This window comes from Choristoneura fumiferana, chromosome 6 (genome assembly GCF_025370935.1).
Source record: "Choristoneura fumiferana chromosome 6, NRCan_CFum_1, whole genome shotgun sequence".
In the NCBI taxonomy this organism is placed as follows: Eukaryota; Metazoa; Arthropoda; class Insecta; order Lepidoptera; family Tortricidae; genus Choristoneura; species Choristoneura fumiferana.
This window is the reverse complement of record NC_133477.1, coordinates 20,558,642-20,579,532: the sequence shown is the minus strand read 5'-3', so window position 1 is coordinate 20,579,532 and position 20,891 is coordinate 20,558,642. Positions and strand designations below refer to the sequence as shown.

At 38.7% G+C, this 20,891-nt stretch overlaps 2 protein-coding genes across 5 annotated transcripts in view; both read left to right on the top strand.

The window, feature by feature from the left end:
• Nucleotides 1-216: 216 nt before the first annotated feature.
• Nucleotides 217-11,226, top strand: LOC141429292 (uncharacterized). 4 transcript variants are annotated; one of them, XM_074089584.1, is made up of 6 exons: nucleotides 217-270; nucleotides 515-652; nucleotides 1,549-1,640; nucleotides 5,845-6,449; nucleotides 7,660-7,787; nucleotides 8,561-11,226. In XM_074089584.1, exons 1-6 carry the CDS (start codon nucleotides 258-260, stop codon nucleotides 8,863-8,865), a joined length of 1,281 nt encoding a protein of 426 aa, XP_073945685.1. In that variant the 5' UTR covers nucleotides 217-257; the 3' UTR covers nucleotides 8,866-11,226. The 4 variants fall into 4 exon arrangements, with proteins under 4 accessions (XP_073945685.1, XP_073945684.1, XP_073945686.1 ...); XM_074089583.1 differs by lacking the exon at nucleotides 217-270 and adding an exon at nucleotides 317-377; XM_074089585.1 differs by lacking the exon at nucleotides 217-270 and adding an exon at nucleotides 318-328.
• A 5,366-nt stretch (nucleotides 11,227-16,592) lies between these two features.
• LOC141428751 (solute carrier family 23 member 2) overlaps nucleotides 16,593-20,891 on the top strand; it is a 64,412-nt gene continuing 60,113 nt past the window's right edge. Inside the window, exons 1-2 of the mRNA XM_074088761.1 lie at nucleotides 16,593-16,726; nucleotides 17,572-17,630. Coding sequence (XP_073944862.1) covers nucleotides 17,580-17,630 — 51 coding nt within the window. The 5' untranslated portion in view covers nucleotides 16,593-16,726; nucleotides 17,572-17,579. The remainder of the gene's footprint in view (nucleotides 16,727-17,571; nucleotides 17,631-20,891) is intronic.

Below are 20,891 nucleotides of genomic sequence, written 5' to 3'. Positions count from 1 at the left end.
GTTTTTTTACTTGTCAGGATTTTTAAATAAATTTAATAATACGAAGGCACAAATCTTTTTTGGCATAACAGACGATGTCAGGGCCCCATGAATTTCACAAGAATTAAAAAAAAAAGTAACTGTCAAAATCTATAAGCGATATTCGTACGGGTTGAATTAACCATAGATATACATACATAGAATAGAGTAGAGTACAATTACATTATTTATAATATTATTGTTGTCTCTACGTTTTGTGCTGTCTCTATTTTTTGTGTATGTCTATTCCAGGTACGCAACAAACTCGCTACTAAATACAACCCCCGTTTAGAAAAAACTTTATTAACCGGTCAGTCACATGTATACTTTGCTGCTGTCAGGTGTCATTGGCAGTAATGGTTGCTAACCTTTTCAGTATATGTATAAAGTACTCTGTGGCTAACCTAAAGCGACCGGTTGCCATTAAGCAAAAATTTGAAGTTGTTGAAGTATAAATTATTGTTTTGGAAGGCTAACCCACCTATTGGCTCTGCAGAAACAGAAATGGCATCGCAATGGACAGATAAATCCGCAATAATGCGTGATTTATCGTTTGCTCAAGGGCGCTGGGTGCCGGGAAGCATTGATACTGCAATCACCAGTGGAACCCCACCGGCACATAACTTAAACGAAGGTGAGCTAATAAACTTCTTAGCATTTAGCACAAAGCAATCTTAAAATCCACCACCACACCACCTGGCCGTAGACGTACCTCCTGGTTAAGAAACCTTAGAGACTGGTTCAGAATGAGTACCAGATCCCTCTTTCGAGTGGCAGTCTCTAAGGTAAGAATAGCCCTAATGATCGCCGACCACCGATAGGAGAGGGCACTGGAAGAAGAAGAATCTTAAAATAAAGCAAACTCATCAAAAATACCATATTTAAAATTCTTTAACTTTCATGTAAAACAAGTCTATTTCTGGCTCTGGTCTCTAGTAGAGAAAAATGTGGAATAAAATAGGATCTACTGGTCTATATTAAGACGGGTGCTTCACACCCAAATTCTATGGAGTACTGAAGTTTTTGAATACTTAACGGGCTTTAATTGGATGATATTGCCTCCAGTATGAGCTTAATGATATTTAAAATGTTAAGCAATGTCTTCAGATCCAATACTTTGTAGTTAGCATACAAAACCTTTGCCATATTTGTGTAAAATCTGTGCCCCTATTGTCTTAACGTGCAGGCGCTAATCATCTCATTAGCCATCTCTTTCTATCCTCATCAATACCATCTGACTGACAAAATAGTGTCTCTATGTGTGTTAGAAGGCCTCTGGTGGTTATTGAGTTGTTACTGCTCCTCTGATGAGTTTAGAAATGAGTGAAAATTTAAATTAAGAATTTGATGTTGGTATGTTGCAGAGTATTAATCAAAAATAAATAAAAGATATTTATTTAATAGTTTGTTTACAGGTGATAATACAATCAAACTATTTAAGTAAAAGTACAAACTATTAAAAGGGAAAGCGACTCAGCTTATGCTGGCGCCTTGTTGTTTCTTTTTTATTTTTATTTATTTTTGTTTCAGAGACTGAAGAAGAGTATTATAAGCGCTGGGCTGGTGACGGTGATTTCAGCGCTTGTCCTGACTTCTCTTTAATCTCGAAGATGTTGGAAATGGTAAGTCCAGTTGTCTGAACTGTTATTATTTGCGAGTTAAAACAATTGGCCTGGATTGTTGAACAACTGTTTAAACAAATCATAAGTATTGAAAGAGATTTTTAAGGTTCAATTACACAGTGAACAATGATATGCACGCATCAGCTATAAGCTGCCTGTGCATTATAAATAATAATAAATATCAAAATATAGAACTATACCAATGATTAACATTTGGTGCTTGGAATTCTCAATTAGTAGCGTATTTCACACCATTAATCTGTAATTCCAAGAGTCATTTGTATTATAAAACCATTTATTTTAAAATTGAAAAAGCAGTTAACTTTTAATGAGGCATAAAATTATACCTACTTAGTTTTGAAGTAAATTAGTTATTTTTTTAGACAATTGAATTGGCTTTTAAGTGAAACAATTGACTACAATTATTAATGCTGGTGGCCCACTGCTGGGCACAGGGCTCCTATCAGAATGAGACAGCTTGGGCCGTAGTGCCCATGCAAGCCCAGTGCGGATTCCTAACTTCCTACACACTGTTGAATTGCATGGCAGGTTTGTTCAATAATTTATTGAATCAGGCGTTACTTTGCGGAGGTCCATATCAATGAACTAAAATAATTTCCTTGCTCACCCGCGACCTTACGATAGCTAAGCTTATGCAAAATATGCGTGTTCATGCAGTTCCTCCACCTCCACACTGTAAGAACACACACAAATCACACAAACCCATCTATCACCACCACCACACTACACTAGGTTTGTTCAAGTTTCCTCACAATGTGTTTCACTTTGGTTTTTGTTTTCACTTTGGTTAAGAGGCCATAGGTGAAATTACTAGGTCACGACGGGTGTACAGTGCCCTTAGTGTAAGTTTTCGGTTACAAAATAAGTCTTGATCGCGTTCGCGTTTAAATCTCAATTTGTATGCAAACACGAACAGCGCCTCTAGCGGAACGTTTGCGATGTTCGTGTTTCCTTACAAATTTAACCTAAAAATTACACTAAAGGGCTGTTTCACCATCCATCTATTTGTTTTGTTCAAGTAGACGGAGACGGCATCATATTTAACCGTCAGTAACACTAATCAATGGATGGTGAAACAGCCCTAAGGGTACTGGTTTGTCCTGAGGCACAGACTTGGAACTGGTAGAAAATAATTTTCAATTTTTTTTGAGTCAGTTAAATTTTCTTTTAGAATTTTTTTTTGCATATCTATTGAGCAATATATTATTTTTTTATTATTCCCACTTGCTAACTATAGGGTCATCTATTTAACGCCTTTCGGTGGAGATTTGCATACAGAAAGGGTTCTTCTTTACCTCTACCTTCATCTCCACCATCCTTAATGTAAAGACTAACTTCATCACAACTTTATGCATCTTTTCATTGTGCTTAGTGACACCCGCTGGACTGGTTGTATGTTTTTTTTTCCTATTTCTTTTTCGAGGCTTAAATGCACCTGTGTGACTATGCCAGCCTCATTGAAAGACTCAATGGCCACATTCATCGAACACTTCTATTGCGAAGTCTGGATGGAGTGCTTGATGAACCTAATTCGTACTGCATCTTCCGATATTGGACAACTCAAAATAATATTCACGGCACCATTGAACAGGTCCAAATCACTCAAATACCTCTCTCATGGCTATCCTTAGTCAACACACTCCACCAAAAAATGTACTAAGTCCTCAATCTTACTACAATCCATGCACATTGGGGATTGAAACTACCTTCATCATATTTAAAGTTTATTCAATAGAACATGACCTGACTGCACCCGAAACGCCCACACAAGTAAATCCCTAGGGAGGCTGGCACAATCAAACCAGGGCACCTGGAAAATTTTGGTTCTGTATCATGTTGTACCAGATACCTTTTGTTTTTGATATAAAATTGACTCTTGCCACATATCTAAGCACTTATTCCTCGCAATTGTCATCAACATCATCAACGTCATGCAGCCAAGTCATATGCTGGAGGTGGAGCGTCCGCAGAGAGCTGTGATAAAGGTTATGCTGGGGAAACGATTTCGATTCCCTACTGATGAACTTTATCGCGTCTCGGGGCTGCTGAGCTATGAGAGCTGTCTCTCTGACTCACACTCGTTTACTTTCGTCCACAAATTACAAAGAGATACTGGGTAGGCGAATCTTCAGTGTCTCTGCCGCCGTTTAGATCGGCTTTAGCCAGAAGATTCCCCGCTTACATCTATAATAACATTTGCAGAAATCAGAACATTAAAGAGCTTCCCCAGGCTAGGGCTTTGTCTCGAGTGAGGGATTGGCTGAGGACTTTGACGTATAGCGGAACTGAAAGTCTCATCAAGCACCAGAAATAAATCAAATTATTTTGCTGTAGTGGGCTATCATACGCATTTATGTTAAACTATTTATTGTACAAAAGAAAAGAAACAAAATACAATGAGGGCTATCGTTTTTTGTCTCACTAGATGGCGCACTGTTGCATGAGGTTTTTAAGTATGGCTTTCAAAGTCTGTTACTACGGGCGTGAAAACAAAGTTAAGATTAAAATCATATTTAATACACCTTAAAACCGTACCATAAAAATATCGAGCAACCACAGTGTTGCATAGTCCCCGTTTTGTTCGGAAAAAAAGGAGGACAAAAGTTTCCGAAAGACAAAACTGTCTCAAACCACAGACATTCATAGCCCCGTAACGCGTTCTAATTATAAATAAACCCGCGTAGCTCACCCAAAAACTATGAGATTTGACATTTCGGAGACCTCACGCTACACTAGCGCCTCTAGCGGCGAATTCATACGCGATAGCCCTCATTAACAAACTTTGAGGATACTCAAGAAAAACACAGTGCATATTCAAGTTATTATTCATATTTCAAACAAGGAATATGCCAAAAGTTTTCCTATCATTAGTATGCAAATATTTGCTAACATTTGCAGCTAAAAGAGATGTAGAAAATATTCAGAGAATACAGAATCATTGCAATCATTTCATTTGTTTTAAAGCAAGCAAAGTCCTTGCGTATTTCAATTTTAAATTATGCAATGCACTAAGCGGATTGTTTATTTTTCGCGTGTTGTTTTGAATTTCGTAAATGTCACTTGGAAATACTTATCTATAATATAAAAGTGAACCGCCAGAACGGGACAGAGCAGGATGGCGCTCTACAACACGATTTTGACCCGTTTCTCCCAAACAACGCATTATTTCTCTGGAATTTTAAAGAAATTCGATTCTTTGGCCTTGGGAATCGCGAAAAATTTGGGAATTGGGAAAGCAAAATAAAAACACAAGTTCGAATTTCGAGCCAAAAACGAGCGGTCTATTATCTATGCCAGTGTTGCCATTCAGGGAAAAAGAAATGTATACATTATCCTGCATTGCAGTCTGTAAACCTCTTTAACCCATTCATTGCCGCGCGCCAGCAGGGCTACTACGAAACTCGAAACTCGAAGTTCGTGTCGTGTGGTCCCTCTAACACTTAAGTATACTATTTAATACGAGAGCGAGAGGGACGGTACGATACGAACTTCGAGTTTCGAGTTTCGTAGTAGCCGTGCAGATTACGTACTTTGCTGCGATGCCGACGCTTCTGCAGAACAGACGCCCAACGATCGGCGTCAGCGGCATCCAGGGAAAGCTAAATTAGACGCTTATCGGCGTTTTCGGCACTCCAGTTTGCAGATTTGTAGATATGCATAAGAAACAGTGTTATGTTCAGGCGCACGCACGCACGCACGCACGCACGCACGCACACACGCACGCACGCACGCACGCACACACACACACACTGAAATCAACTATTCTGATGTACTGAAATTTTAACTTTTGACTTTAATTTAAATCTGAACTTTTAATTTTTGATACCGTTCTTATTGTGCTGTAATTATCAATTTTTTAATAATAATGGACATTCTAGTTTTATTTTTACTTATTTTAGTGTGTGTGTGGTTTTAACATAATTTATTTCATTGTATAAATTTAGACGTAGCGGTAACATAATCATAATTAAACTATTGTTAATCTGTATTCACACTCGCAGACTACCAAGTTACAGGCTCAGCCTAGTTTGGTGTCTGATGGAAAATTGTAACATTATGTATTAAGTATTTTTGCCAAATAAATAAATATAAATATAACTCCGTACCATATTATGGTTTAGATAGGAGCTCTAAGCCATCTGTCTAATTCAAATTTTGATTAATATACCTTTATTATTTCCAGGTTCAAGATGATGTACCCGACACAAAAGACATACAGACAGGGCCAGTAGAGATAAGAAAACTGGATCCGGTGGCCAAAGTTTTTGTGCCAAAGCTCAAGCAAGTAAAACAAATAAAACCAAAGACTGAAAAGACTGATAAAAAGAAAAAACCGCTTCCTGAACGCAACGTAGCGATAGCATCTATAATTGCAAATTCTTTAAAGCTGTCACAAGATGTTAAAGAAGCTCCTATAAAATTGTCTAGACCAGAAGATTTTATTAAAACAAGTTCTTTGGCGCCGAACATAGAAGAACTGCACGCGTTAAGAAAAAGAAATGACTCTGTTCATAAAGTGAACAGCTGGCTCCAGTCTCAGGATATGAATTGTATGTTTAAAAAGAAATCGTCTGAATCACCAAAGTCACCGTCACCAGGACAGTCCGATGCTAGTGCAAGGTCTCTGAGGAACCCAGGGCAGCAGTATGTACCGTCCAGTTGGGCTGGGGAATATTATAAGAAATGCATAGAACGTACTCACATCCGAGACATGGTGCAGGAGAATGTCTGGGCGAGAGCTGAGAAGATAATGCAAGAAATTGACATCCGGAAAGCGGAGAAACAAAAGTGAGTATATTTTTTTTCTAGACCTAGAGGCCTACGCTTCGCTAGCTGGTGCGGGTGCACTTCGCGGGCGCTCGCCTGCGGTCACGTGTGCAGGTAAAATTTGGCACTGCTCATATTATTTTGCAATAGGCGTCCCTCCGCGCAAACTGCGTCCGCAACTCGACGTCTGTGTGCGCTAATTTTCCTAGCTCCCTAGAGAGGAGATGAACACTTTGACGCGGTTGGTTAAAAATATGAGGGTAGCTTTAGATATAGAAATTAAAAATAATAGGGTAGTTGAGAGAATATTGTTGGGAAAAATAACGTAAGATTTCTTGTAATGTTTACAAGACAAACCAACACAGCTTGGGATATTTTCTCCATTTAAGGAAACCAATCGCTATATATATAAGGTATAAGCGAATAAAAACATTTTATTATCATTAGCTCATAAAACACAGAAAGAAGGAAACACTTACAGCCTTATTCATTAAAAGTTAGAGCCTCCTTGAAGGCTCCTTGAAGGACCGATGCTAAAAACATGATTCATAAACGTCTGTTAGCGCTAATCAGTCGATCAAGGCTCTGCTAAAGTTAGAGGACCGTAGACCCTCCTTTATCTCTCTGCTAAGTCACAAATGGCCGCCACAAGTTTGAACAGCTGACTTTGACTAGAGCAAAAAACCATAGGTACCGAAGATATTTATAGTGAAGGCAGGGCTACGCAGATTAAAAAAAAATAGGAAAATTTATTTTCAGGAATTTGTATTTAAAAATCCTCTAAATTAGCAACAATAAATTAACAATAAATATGAAAAAAAATAAGGATTATTAACATAATTATGGCTTTTTGCACAACATAAAACATGCGGATCGGAAATGGCGGGAAAACAAGCATCTCGCTTTTTATTTTTTTTCCTGGTAATTTGCTGTCACTGCTGTCAATTTTTTTTTTAATTATCGATTAAGGCCATTTTTTGTCTTTGATTTGTCAAGGTGGCCAACATAACGCGTCTAATCCGTCTATCAGCAGCTCAACAATTAGCAGACTGCTAGCAAGTGTTTATGAATCATACTTCTTGACAACCGTCTATTAAGCTTAAATCAGTCTGCTAAGTAACAGACCGATCAAACCTCAATTAAGGATTTTTTATGAATAAGGCTGTTAGTCTTGTGACTAGGCTGTATTAGCGTTATTTATGTTAATCATGGAACATTTTCCAATTTCCAGGAAGCAAGAAGAGGAAGACGCTGCCTTAGCAGCGGCCATGGCGGAGGCCGAGCAAGAGGCGCCTCCGAGCGAGGCCAAGAATGATGACGACACTGATGAACACGACGAGCCAGTTGCTGACTCGCAAGGTGCTTATTAATAACTAGCTTTAACTCGCGGCTTCGCACGCTTAAAGGTCCCGTATCATGCCATGACCGTAATAGGAAGGAACGTGTCAGACTTAGTGTCAAACGGAATGCCAAACGCATACATAACACGCGTCGGCGACGGTGGTTACGTTACGATACGGCTAGTTACGGTCATGGTATGATACGATGTAATGTGGAGAGACCTTTAACAGTCAAACAGTTGAAATGAAATTCCAACATTTAGTAAATTCTTATAGGAATTCCCGAAAATTACATCGTAGTTGCGATGAAAAGTGTAAGATTGCGAGACTTTTAGACTAAGCGGTTAAGAATTTGGAATTTAACATGGATATCAGGATAAATTGCCGGAAATACGATTGTCGTGGGGCACTGGCAATAGAATGATGTCCCCCCTCTTCTCCCGTCGGCGCCGTAGAAACCGGCTTAGGAATATTACCAGAAGATGGGCAGCAGCGTCTTCTTGGCTACCTTTATATTTTATACCTACTGCGCTTGCCAAATGCCTGCCAAGCGTGCCGAGTATTAACAACCCCCCCCCCCCCGCCATGAAAAAGAAAGTGCACCATTTACCCAGGCCCCTACAGGCCCTTACAAGACGTCCACCAACGAGATATGGACGGATGACCTGGTTAAAGCCCCGGGCTCACTGTGGATGCAGGTTGCTTAATGATGATCAGATTAAAAAGTAGCTTGTGTGTTTTTGAATGCAGGTTTAAAACCTAATAGTTTTGAATTTATTCCTTTTATTCCAGGCCTGGCATCTGTCCTGCTCCCAAAACATAGGCATTTGCTGACTGGCGACTGCGTTGTATGTAAAGTGCTCTCAAAAAAACCTTCAGAGAACCTATTTGAAACTAAAGAAGTTGAAAATGACAAACCTGAATTTCAAGATGCAATTGATGAAACAGACAAAAATCATGATGAAGATTACTTTTGTCTAGTAAGATCTAGCTTAGTAGAAAACTTGGCAGATAAAGAAGCAGCCGAAAACAAATTAGAAGAGTCAGATAGTACTGAAAATACTGAAATATTAGATGTTTCAACAAGCGAGTCGTAAGAAGAAATATTTGGTGAAGTGACGTGAAATAAGCAACCAAACTTTATAAACATGTCAATTTTCTGCCTTAAGCGTGTTAAAAATTAGATTTAAGTTTCGTATTATTTTCGATAACGTTTCGAGTCCTTTCATCAAGAGCAAGCAAAACATGATTCAGTCTCAATAATTACAATACACGTATTTTTTTTTAATACCACGTATAGTCCTACCACGTACAGTGAAATCAACTTCCATCAGCAGTGTTTGCGGACAACTATGACATCGGGACTTTCAACAAAAGGACTTATACTTTCTTAAAAGGCTGGCAACGGACCAATGACTCCTTGAGTAGTTGGTACTCATGGGCAGTGCTGATCATTTCCCATCAGATTACCCATTTGCTTATTTGCCTGCCTCTTAGAAAAAAAAAACACGTGGTAGCCTAGTGATTTGACCTATGGCTTCTCAAGCCGGGTTGTGGGTTCGAACCCGGGCTGGCATTCGTTTTTTTGGGATCTATTGGCAAACTTATCATGAGCTTTTCGGTGAAGGAAAACATCGTATGGTCCAGTTCCCAATACGCACTGGGTTCGCGTGGAAATCATTGCCCTCTCGTTCTGAGAGGTCTGTCTCCAGCGGCGGGACATGTAATTGTTTTTTTTATTATGGAGGAAAACGAGCAAGCGGGTTATCTACTGGGAACTGGTCACGAAGCCGTGGTGGCCTAGTGGTTTGACCTATCGCCTCTCAAGCAGAGGGTCGTGGGTTCAAACCCCGGCTCGCACCTCTGAGTTTTTCGTAATTCATGTGCGGAATTACATTTGAAATTTACCACGAGCTTTGCGGTGAAGGAAAACATCGTGAGGAAACCTGCACAAACCTGCGAAGCAATTCAATGGTGCGTGTGAAGTTCCCAATCCGCACTGGGCCCGCGTGGGAACTGCGGCCCAAGCCCTCTTGTTCTGAGAGGAGGCCTGTGCCCAGCAGTGGGACGCATATAGGCTGGGATGATGAACTGGTCACCACTGCTCATGAGTACCAACTACTCGAGGAGAATCTGGTCCGATGTCCTTTTAAGGAAGTACAAGCCCTTTTCTCGAAAGCCCTGGTGTTATATGCTGATGATGTTCTTAATTTAAAATCATAGATTAGTACTAAAGCTGTTACTAAACTAGAGCTACCATCTTTGGCTTCATCTATACTTTCCATAAAGTGAGATAGAAAGCAATTGCTGGTCAGTTTTAAGTAAAAGAAGTTTCTGTTAAAAAAAACATTTTTAATACAAACTTTTTGTTGACTGCACTTGCATTGTCATCCAACTTACAAGTTAATCCGACCTCTAGAAGTGGGTCAAAATGAATTTGCAAGATTTGTAAAAATCATAAGTTTGCCTATAATAATAGAATTTAAACCATTAATCATCCTTCTTGTAGTACAATTGTTTTTATTCGACTGGATGTCAAACGAGCAAGTGTGTCTCCTGATGGTAAGAGATCACCAACGCCCATAAACATCTGCAACACCAGGGGTATTGCAGATGCGTTGCAAATGAAATTATGTAGAACGGTAGCAGAAATAATATGTATATTAAAGGTAAAACAGTAAAAATCCAAGCATACGACGTGTGTACGTCAGTTCGCACAACAAGAATAACAAACAGCTGGTTGCTGTGTCAACCATTCGTTATACGAACTATGTAATATGATTACATTTCAGAGCCAGTATTAATACAGGCGCTATATAGCCTCTAATACGCCCCCTTAATCTATTACATGTTCTTACTGGTTCTTACATACAAACAGACAACGTATACCCACAAACGTATACCCACAGTACGAGTTTCGTACTTTACACAATTTAAATTAAATTAAATTAAACATTTTTTCACCTGCCTGTTCTGCTACTCCTTAAGTCCGTAGCAAACAAAATATATACTAAACTTAACTAACCTAACAAATGAACATCTGCATAACAAAATAAGAAAAATTAATTCAATACACAAAACATTCTAAACATAAAACAATACAACATCTACACTAACTATTCATCTATTCAGGGGTCAGTCCACCGAGCAAAATCGATATGATCCAGTCATCCTGTATTGGTGAATCGATATCCGACAATTGCTGTGCAAGGAACGTAACTCTCGAGATATAGCTTTCAATGCAGTCAAAGTTCTCTAACCTGCTACTGAACAGCTCTCGTTGAATGCAGATTCGTCTTCCCCAACCCTTGTCTTCGTAAACTTTCTGTAGATTACTCCAGACTTGTTTGGCAGATTTGGCATTGTAGACGTGAGTAAAGCACTCAGGTTCCAACAACAAACAAATCGTTGTTCGCGCTTTCCTGTCCACGTCATCGTCTACCACATCCTTTGAAATTACTTCCACCAGTTTTTATTTTCTAAGTAATTCCTCACCAAGAATTTCCAGTTCGGGTAATTCGACGAACCTTTCAATTTTCTTATTCCGCTTATGCCGATCGAACAGCTGTTTTCGTCTGACATATTGTGACGGAGAAAAATTTTTTACAACTTCAAACCACTTTTATTTACACTTTAATAACTCTTCACGTTATTTCTGGACTACTATACGTTCTGGACGTCCTGGGCCCATAACCAAATGAAATTATGTAGAACGGTAGCAGAAATAATATGTATATTAAAGGTAAAACAGTAAAAATCCAAGCATACGACGTGTGCACGTCAGTTCGCACAACAAGAATAACAAACAGCTGGTTGCTGTGTCAACCATTCATTATACGAACTATGTAATATGATTACATTTCAGAGCCAGTATTAATACAGGCGCTATATAGCCTCTAATAGTTGCCAACCTAGAGGCCTAAGATGGGATACCTCAAGTGGCAGTAATTTCACCGGCTGTCTTACTCTCCACGCCGAAACACAACAGTGCAAGCACTGCTGCTTCACGGCAGGATTAGCGAGCAAGATGGTGGTAGCAATCCGGGCGGACCTTGCACAACTAACTACCACCTGCAACACATTCTTATTGTTTGGACTGTAGATGCAGCTACCCAGCATTTTGCAGTTATTTTATGTATGCATCAGAATGCACTTCTCATTGGTTTTGACGGTTTCTTTAATTATAGATGCTGATGATGATGATGTTGTTGGTTAGCGTGATAACTAGTGATAAGTCCTGTGCGTGGTATTTTGACTATGAGTGAAAATCACGCAAGGTTTAAGACATTATATAGATGGAAGGTCTATAATTTTCAACAACCTCAAAAAAGGAGGTTCTCATCTCGTGATCTTTATGTATGTTTCCACATAACTTTGCCAATGGACCAATATGAATTTTTTTTTTTGTTTGAAAGGGTACGAAGTGGACCCATATATATCTTAAAATAGGTCCATTAATTACTATTCTATTCTCATTTGAAGTCAGTTAATGTTGTGTTTTAAGAAATAAAAGTTATTTTTATGAATCTCTAAATAACTGTGATTTGAGGCTGTTCGATTTAAATAGTTTTTTTTTGTTTTTCGCGACTTGTGGAATCGAATTTGATATGAGCTTTTCGTTGAAGGAAAACAGGTCTAGGTTAGCTGGAAGAGATCCCTTTTTAGGGATAAGCTCGCCTTTGTTCTCCTCTCTGTGTATTTGTATTTTTATTTTTATGTGCAATAAAGAGTTTACATACATACATACATTGCCCATGAACAATTTGACAACTGTTGAACACATGTCAGTTCATAGAATACTGTAATTTTAGACATGTGTAAGACGAGTGTAAAACCGAGTTTAGACTAAACCAACGAGCCAACGAGTTTGTAGTGGTCAACCGAGCGCCGCAATGTAATGCAACTTGCACGATTTTTCTTGCAAGTCTAAACTCGGCTTAAAGTTTTTCGTGGGACCGCCAGCCGTATGAATCTTCATAGTGGAATCTTAACCACTCAGGTTCAATGTCAGTCGTACTTAATATATTAAAGGCTATTTTCACTTACAAATGTGATAAGCAACCTTATTGTTTTCTTGTGACGTAGGAATTGTTATAAAAAATAGTTGAGCACTTAGAATTATACATTTAAAAATGTTTATTAATGTTAGTTTGAGTCTTGCAAAGGCTTATGTGCAGCGTTGAAATGTTAAAAAGGCTGTATACTTTTTAGGGTTCCGTACGTATAAAAACGGGACCCTATTATACTAAGGCTTCACTGTCCGTCTGCCTGTCTATCTGTCACCAGGCTGTATCTCGAACTGTGATAGCTAGACAGTTGAAATTTTCACAGATGATGTATTTCTGTTGCCGCTATAACAACAAGTACTAAAAATAGAATATAAACGTGATATTTTTTTGCTAATATTTAATGTTTTATAGACAATGGTACGGAACCCTTCGTGCGCGAGTCCGACTCGCACTTGGCTGGTTTTTTAATTGTTTGTAATGTCATTTCCGATAAGTCTGAAGTATGTTTTAAATTTTCTCGATTCTCACTCATAATCATGACTAATATTCCTTGAGGTTTAATCACTTGACAGTGGTCGTGATCGTCAGATGCGGATCAGAGGGGCTACTATGAAAATCGAAATCGGGGCCGGGTGGGTCGTGCCCACCTCAGTATAGTCTAGTGCCCACCCCAGGATGTTGGGCTACTGATTCGAAATTCTATAATAATCTTCACACAAAAATCCAGGCCAGCAGACGACCCCCCCCCCCCCCCCCCCCTGGAAAATAACCCTAGATACGCCAATGCGTCTCCTTTATCGACGCCCACTGGACGAGATGGGTCTGTCCTTTTCTAAAAACGGGGCGGACAATAGTCCTGATTTTAAGTTCCAAGAAATATTAGCTATAAATCTGAGATAGCTAACAGGGTGTGCCACAAATGATTGTTTTTGTGTACTTAGTTGTTCTTTGGCAGTGGTTAGGATGTTTTATTTTTGTAATTCTTCTTTTATTTAGCCTTGTATGAATATTGAAAAAATATGTTATAATAATGATTAATGAGCTATTATTGCCTTGATTACAGCGGAGTTCGACACCCCTGGTTAGGGTATTTAGTCATTTGAGTTATTTTGTTTTATTATTTTTATTTTAAGATAAAAGGAAAGGTTTTTATTTTGTTCTGTTTTATGATTTGTTAACATTTTAGTATGTGAAATAATTTAGAAAGAGAGATAGATAGACAGATTATTCCCACCGAAAAAACAGTACACTAAACTGAAACGGTAAAAATACACTAAAAACATCAAGAGCGGGTTTAGCATCATCTGCTCGTAAGCGTTTGCGAAGCGTTGGTTTTCAGTCCGCTCCTCTCCGCATTCCTCACTGCTATAGCAAATAGCCCGCTTTATTGTTTTGCTAGAGAGTTAATACCACAAAATAAAGAGGTTTGTGGTACGAGTGTTTTGTATGTGTATGATCTCTGACACGCATTTTATATCGCTGGCCTAGAGATGAGGATGAGACGTGTGTTATGTGATTGTTACCTGATAGTTCTATACTTAAAACTTTAAGTATATAATTTCCATTATTCTTGTTTTTGTTAGCTTATTTTATAAATAGAAAATATTTAATTGTGTGTTTATTTGTTTGTAATAGATACTCAAAAGCACTGAACCGATTTGAAAAAATATTTCTAGTATAAAAAGCTATATTTCTGCGAGTAACATACAGAGCCCGGCTTTAGCCACCTAGGCGCCCTGGGCGAGTCATGCCTGTACCGCTCTTTTAAGTAAATGCAAGTGACAAAATGATAGATCGAGTTTTGTAGAGAAAATACCGGCACCCTATAGTATACTTAGTATGAATTTTTTGAGGTGTCCCAATCTCGGTAACAGCCTACCTTTCGAACAAAGCCATTGTATTCTATTGTGTCCTCAACCACATAATCCTCAGTTTAAAATGAACAGAAATATGAGATAAAATAGTTAATTGAAAAAAGATCAGAAAGAGACCCACTTGCTCGTTTGCCGACCAGTCGAATAAAAAAAAAGTATATTTTAAAATAAATACTCGTTCGCAAATAATTCGCTTAATAATTTGCTTGTCTACAACGCATTCAATTTTGAAAAATATTATTTGCCAACAAAGTTTTATTTAAAATGAACTCTATTGTAAATAATAAATTTATTCAATGAGCTATTTTATCTTATATTTCCTTTCATTTTTAACCGAGGATTATGCATTTGAGGAAGGAAGGATTTTAGAAGCCGTGGTGGCCTAGTGGTTTGACCTATCGCCTCTCAAGCAGAGGGTCGTGTGTTCAAACCCCGGCTCGCACCTCTGAGTTTTTCCAAATTCATGTGCGGAATTACATTTGAAATTTACCACGAGCTTTGCGGTGAAGGAAAACATCGTGAGGAAACCTGCACAAACCTGCGAAGCAATTCAATGGTGCGTGCGAAGTTCCCAATCCGCACTGGGCCCGCGTGGGAACTATGGCCCAAGCCCTCTTGTTCTGAGAGGAGGCCTGTGCCCAGCAGTGGGACCTTTATAGGCTGGGATGATGCATTTGAGGACGTAATAGAATACAATTGCTTTGTTCGAAAGGTGGGCTGTTAACGAGATCGGGACACCTCAAAAAATTCATACTATACCTGGCGCCCTGGTCGCCCCCCTCCCCTCTAAACCCGGCACTCGTGACATAGGCTGTAATTTATCAACATATTGTACTCCGGGAACATGTAAGCTATGACGCCTATGACCCACAAGGCAAGCTAACTAAAACCAAAATGAACATTAGTCCACATTAGGCGGAAAGACAAGCGTAGTGGTTTGTTGATCGAATCCATTTGCGTGCAAGCTGCATTACGTTGTTCCTTTAATTAGTGTTTAAAAAAGAGTGATTGAAATTAAGACTGACTCTCGCATGAATTTGCGAAAACAAAGTTCTAGACCGTGTATTAAGATTTTGGCTGATTTGTAAAGTGAAATTTATTGATTAAAAATATTTTACTAAATAATAAAATAATGTCTCATTTATCCTCCTGAGTTCCCCGGTCCTCACTTGAGGACACAAAAAAAAAAGGAAAGGCCGCAATGAACGACAACTCGCCACTTGCATCTAGCACTTGTACCTACCTACAAAATTCGTCATGTCGTCAGTCCACCTAGAGGGAGGCCTGCTAACCTTCAGCTTTTTAGTGGTCGCTACTCTGAGACCGTTCCCCCAGTTTTTCAGTTTTCAATCTTAAATTTCGTTTAGCAAACGTTTTGATAAAAACATGCAATGATACCTATCTCAAGTTATATATGACACAAAATGTGCGTTAAAAGCAGTACAATTCTTAATTCAGGGTTTCTCAAACTTATGGCTCCACGTACCTACCCCTGTTAAAGTTTCTAGACGACAGCGAACCCCTACTTCCCCCCCATTTTTATTTCAATCATCATGATAATATAATATATATTATTTATTTCAATAAAAGGTAACAAATATAGGTAAGAATAGTCTTGCCAACGAAAATACAAACTGAAACAAACAAATAAGTAACAAATTTGGAGTTGAAATAAAAAATACAAAGAGACTCCAAAAACCAATCTTAATCATCTTGCCAGTCTTGCAGCCACCATCACGTAAACCTTGTCGCGAACCGTCGAATAGCGAACCCCTAGGGGTTTGCGTACCCCACTTTGAGAAACCCTGTCTAATTACCTCAAATATGGCGGCGCATACCATATTGACAGCCAATACAGCCATTTGCCTCGATTACGGTCTTATTAATAATAATACCATATACCATCCATAGATCTCATTCATTCAGTAGCGCGAGCGCCACTCGCGGTATTTGCCGCGTTAGTGTCAATACAAAAATATATGCAGTTTTTAGTTTGCATTGTTGAACACGGAAAGAGTGGAAATCTGTTTAGTTTTTAAAAGTGTGCCTTTTTTGGATGTCGCAATAAAGTTTTGGTAAGTATTTTTGTAAATTTGAAAAGTAAGTAGATATTTAGTTATTATTTTGTTTGTTGACTTTTTTTAATACGCCTCGAAGGAGGTAGGTAATCCTTAAAGAGAGTAAGTATTTTCATTCAAAATTGGTTCAAAATTATGTTATACTCAATACCTACTTCAGTTCTCGTGAGTCATTTGGAGAAATACAAAAAATTAGACAGGAACCGTGTAATTTTTTGTTTATAAGTCAAGAACGGTCCGACTAGTTTCGATCTTTACAAAGATCAAAAGAACGCGTATAATAAACTAGCTTTTGCCAGCGGCTTCGCCCGCTTTAAATTCGGTTATCGCGCGCTGTTCATTCGGGAACTGCATTTTTTAACCGCCGACGCCAAAAGAGAGGTGTTATAAGTTTGACCGCTATATGTGTGTCTGTGTCTGTCTGTGGCACCGTAGCTCTTAAACGGGTGAACCGATTTGAATGCGGTTTTTTTATTTGATAGCAGGTTTTCTAGCGTTGGTTCTTAGACATGTTTCATCAAAATCGGTTCAGCCGTTTTTAAGATACTGAACTTTGAAGTGACAAAGTCGGGGGTTTTCCAACTTTTAGTTGGTTATTCCGGGTTAAAAAGTAGCCTATGTCACTCTCTATGCCCAAAAACACGTCGATCCGTTGCTGAAACGTGATAGACAAACAAACATACAAACACACCCACTATTCCTATGTGTTTCTGTCTGTCTGTGGCACCGTAGCTCTTAAACGGGTGGACCGATTTGAATGCGGTGTTTTTATTTGAAAGCAGGTTTTCTAGCGATGGTTCTTATATGTTCATAGCAATGAATTATCAATCGTCTTGTTCCAGGGGCTACGATGCCGCATCACAACGTACATATTGGCTTAGAAAACATCGTGCGAGATGCGGTGAGTTTCAGTAAAACTCAAAACAAACTGTTCACTTAAGTTCAGCTTAGAAACCACTTAGAAATTATTCAGGACTAGCAGCAGGGCTACTACCATACATTACAGTTGCCGTGGTAACGAGTAGACTGAAGTGTGGGGTATCAAGTCTGCCTAGCAGCGCGGGCCCTTCGAACTACCCGCACTTGATCACAAATAGTACCTACCTACCGGCACTCGTATCTCGAACTACCCGCACTTGATAATTTTTATTTGTCCCCCCATCACACCGACACAACCAATGAGCTTCTACATACATATACATACATATACATATAACATCATTGGACACAACACCAACAATGATCGGGACGATAGATATAAGGTTTCATCTTCGTGGAATCCTGTAATAAATAAGTGTCGACATTGTGGTAATGACGGTTTACTAATTTAATTATGTTTCGGCGAAAATTATTAGCTCTCAAACTATTGATCCCATATTTTTATTTATGTGAAATGTTATTTCCCAACTCAACGTTTTGCACTGATATCATTTCCCAACTAATGATTTGATAAATCTCCGCTGCGCTCCCGCCGTAGCCTTCTGAACCTTAACTATCCAAGTCGCTTCTTCTCCGAACCGTCTTGATCGCTCGCTTCGCTCGCTCGCACAAATCAAATTGAAGTGAAACTTTGCAATATAAAAATTGGCCAAACGTTATTTGACAATTTGTTATTTGCCTAAGTCAATCATTTGCAACATAATATTACCTATTTGCCACATAAAAGTGTGATGAAGTAAAATTTTGAAATATGAAAAATGCGAAGCAAAGTTATGCCAACGATTAGTTTGCCAAATGAAACTTCGGCGAAAGGTTGGTTAATAAGTGTCATTTGGCGAAACATATTTCGCCGAAAAGGCAGTACACCGGTAATGACAGCAGGATTTTAACATCAACTCATTCACTTTATTAATTCTCCCTTTGTGCAATCAATCCTTTTTAGGGTTCCGTAGCCAAAATGGCAAAAACGGAACCCTTACAGTTTCGCCATGTCCGTCTGTCAGTCCGTCTGCGGCCTTTATTATCAATCATAGAAAGCTGTAATTTTGCAAGAATATATATAAGCTATGCTATATATGTAAACTATGCCGAAAAAATGGTACAATAAAACATTTTCCTGCCTCGCACAGCAAAACTCTGGAATGAACTATCGCCTGCGGTATTCCCGGACCGATATGACCTTCAAGTTTTCAAGAAAAGAGCGTACTCCTACCTTAAAGGCCGGCAACGCACTTGTGACTCTTCTGGCGTTGCAGGTGTCCATGGGCGACGGTAATCGCTTACCATCAGGCGATCCGCCTGCTCGTTTGCCCCCTATACCATATAAAAAAAATAATAATTTTAGATTACCTCCCATAGATGTAAAGTGGGGGTGATTTTTTTTTCTCATCCAACCTTGTAGTATGGGGTATTGTTGGATAGGTCTTTTAAAACCATTAGGGGTTTGTTAAAACGATTTTTTGATTCAGTGATTTGTTTGCAAAATATTCAACTTTAAAGTGCACATTTTCATTAATAACCCCTCTAAAATCTTAACCGGTGGGTGGAAAAATTTGAAAAAATTCAGGATGGTAGTAAGTATATCAAAATAACAAGGAAAACGATAAAGTTTAAGTTTTCTTGAGAATTATCAGTAGTTTATAAGTAAATAGCAGCCAAACTTGGAATATTCCGTACAAAGTAGGTACGAAATCCTTAGAAAAATATTCGTATTATTTTTTCGTAATGGCTACGGAACCCTATTTCGGGCGTGTCTGACACCCTTTTGGCGGGTTTTTTTTGTAGCTGTGTGTGTACATTCACTTCAACTCTCGTGGCACTACCTATATTGTTGTATAATGTTATGTTATAAACTGACATTATAGACGCAAAAGTTTCTATGTATGTTTGTGGATGTTTGTTAGTCTTTCACGTAAAAACTACTAAATTAATTTTAATGAAACTTTAGGGTACTTTTATCCCGATATTTTGACAGGATCAAAATAAATCTTGAAATATCCACCACTGGGTCATGAAATTTGGCATGGTTATTCTAAATGTAACGTCCATGAAGACCACGATGTAATTTTCAGGAATTTCCATGAGAATTTAGTCATCCCAGCCTATATACGTCCCACTGCTGGGCACAGACCTCCTCTCAGAACAAGAGGGCTTGGGCCATAGTTCCCACGCGGGCCCAGTGCGGATTGGGAACTTCACACGCACCATTGAATTGCTTCGCAGGTTTGTGCAGGTTTCCTCACGATGTTTTCCTTCACCGCATAGCTCGTGGTAAATTTCAAATGTAATTCCGCACATGAATTTCGAAAAACTCAAGAGGTGCGAGCCGGGGTTTGAACCCACGACCCTCTGCTTGAGAGGCGATAGGTCAAACCACTAGAGAGAATTTAGTAAAATCCCGTAATTTCAATTCAACTGTTGTATTAGGGCAGAGGTTTTCAACCGGTGTATGTGTATGTTGCATTGAAATCATGAATGTAAACATTAATGCTCTTGAGTAAGTATGTTATCGCTTATCGTATGCTATTTATTATTAATAAATGGCTCTACGTCAATGTCTCTATAGGAACTTAGTAAATAAGTACTTATAGTCTTTTTTTATAGGAATACTTTGCTTGTTGGGTATTTATAAAATGGGCTAATTATAGCTTTCATTTTAATTTTGATACCCATATTGTTACAATACCTACAAAATATACCTATTGTTTTATTCCTCCGCCATATTTTTCGGTCCTCGCTGTAGCTATTTTAATGAGAAAATAGTAAGCAAACAACAGACGAGTGGCGTGTGCGACTAAGTAATAAGAAGAAGAAGATCCTACACCAGTCCGATAAAGTCCGATAAAAAGTAGCCTATGTCACTCTCTGGCCCATAAACTATCTCTATCTCTATGCCAAAAATCACGTTGATCCGTCGCTCCGTTTCGACGTGAAAGACGGACAAACATACAAACACACAACACACACACTTTCTCATTTATAATATTGTATGGATTTACACCCAGTTCTTATTGTGGTATTGACTTAAAACTTGGCCATTAAGCGTAGTTCAGATGACAATACAATAACATGGTACTATCGCATATCGAGCTGATGTATGGTATGGTACTACTATCGACCGATGTTGGAATCGTAAGCTAGAGAATAAGATCTAGCCATGTTTGGGCTAAACGTCTCTGCCAAATATGGCAAATATTTAATTTAAGTGACACTTGGATCAATC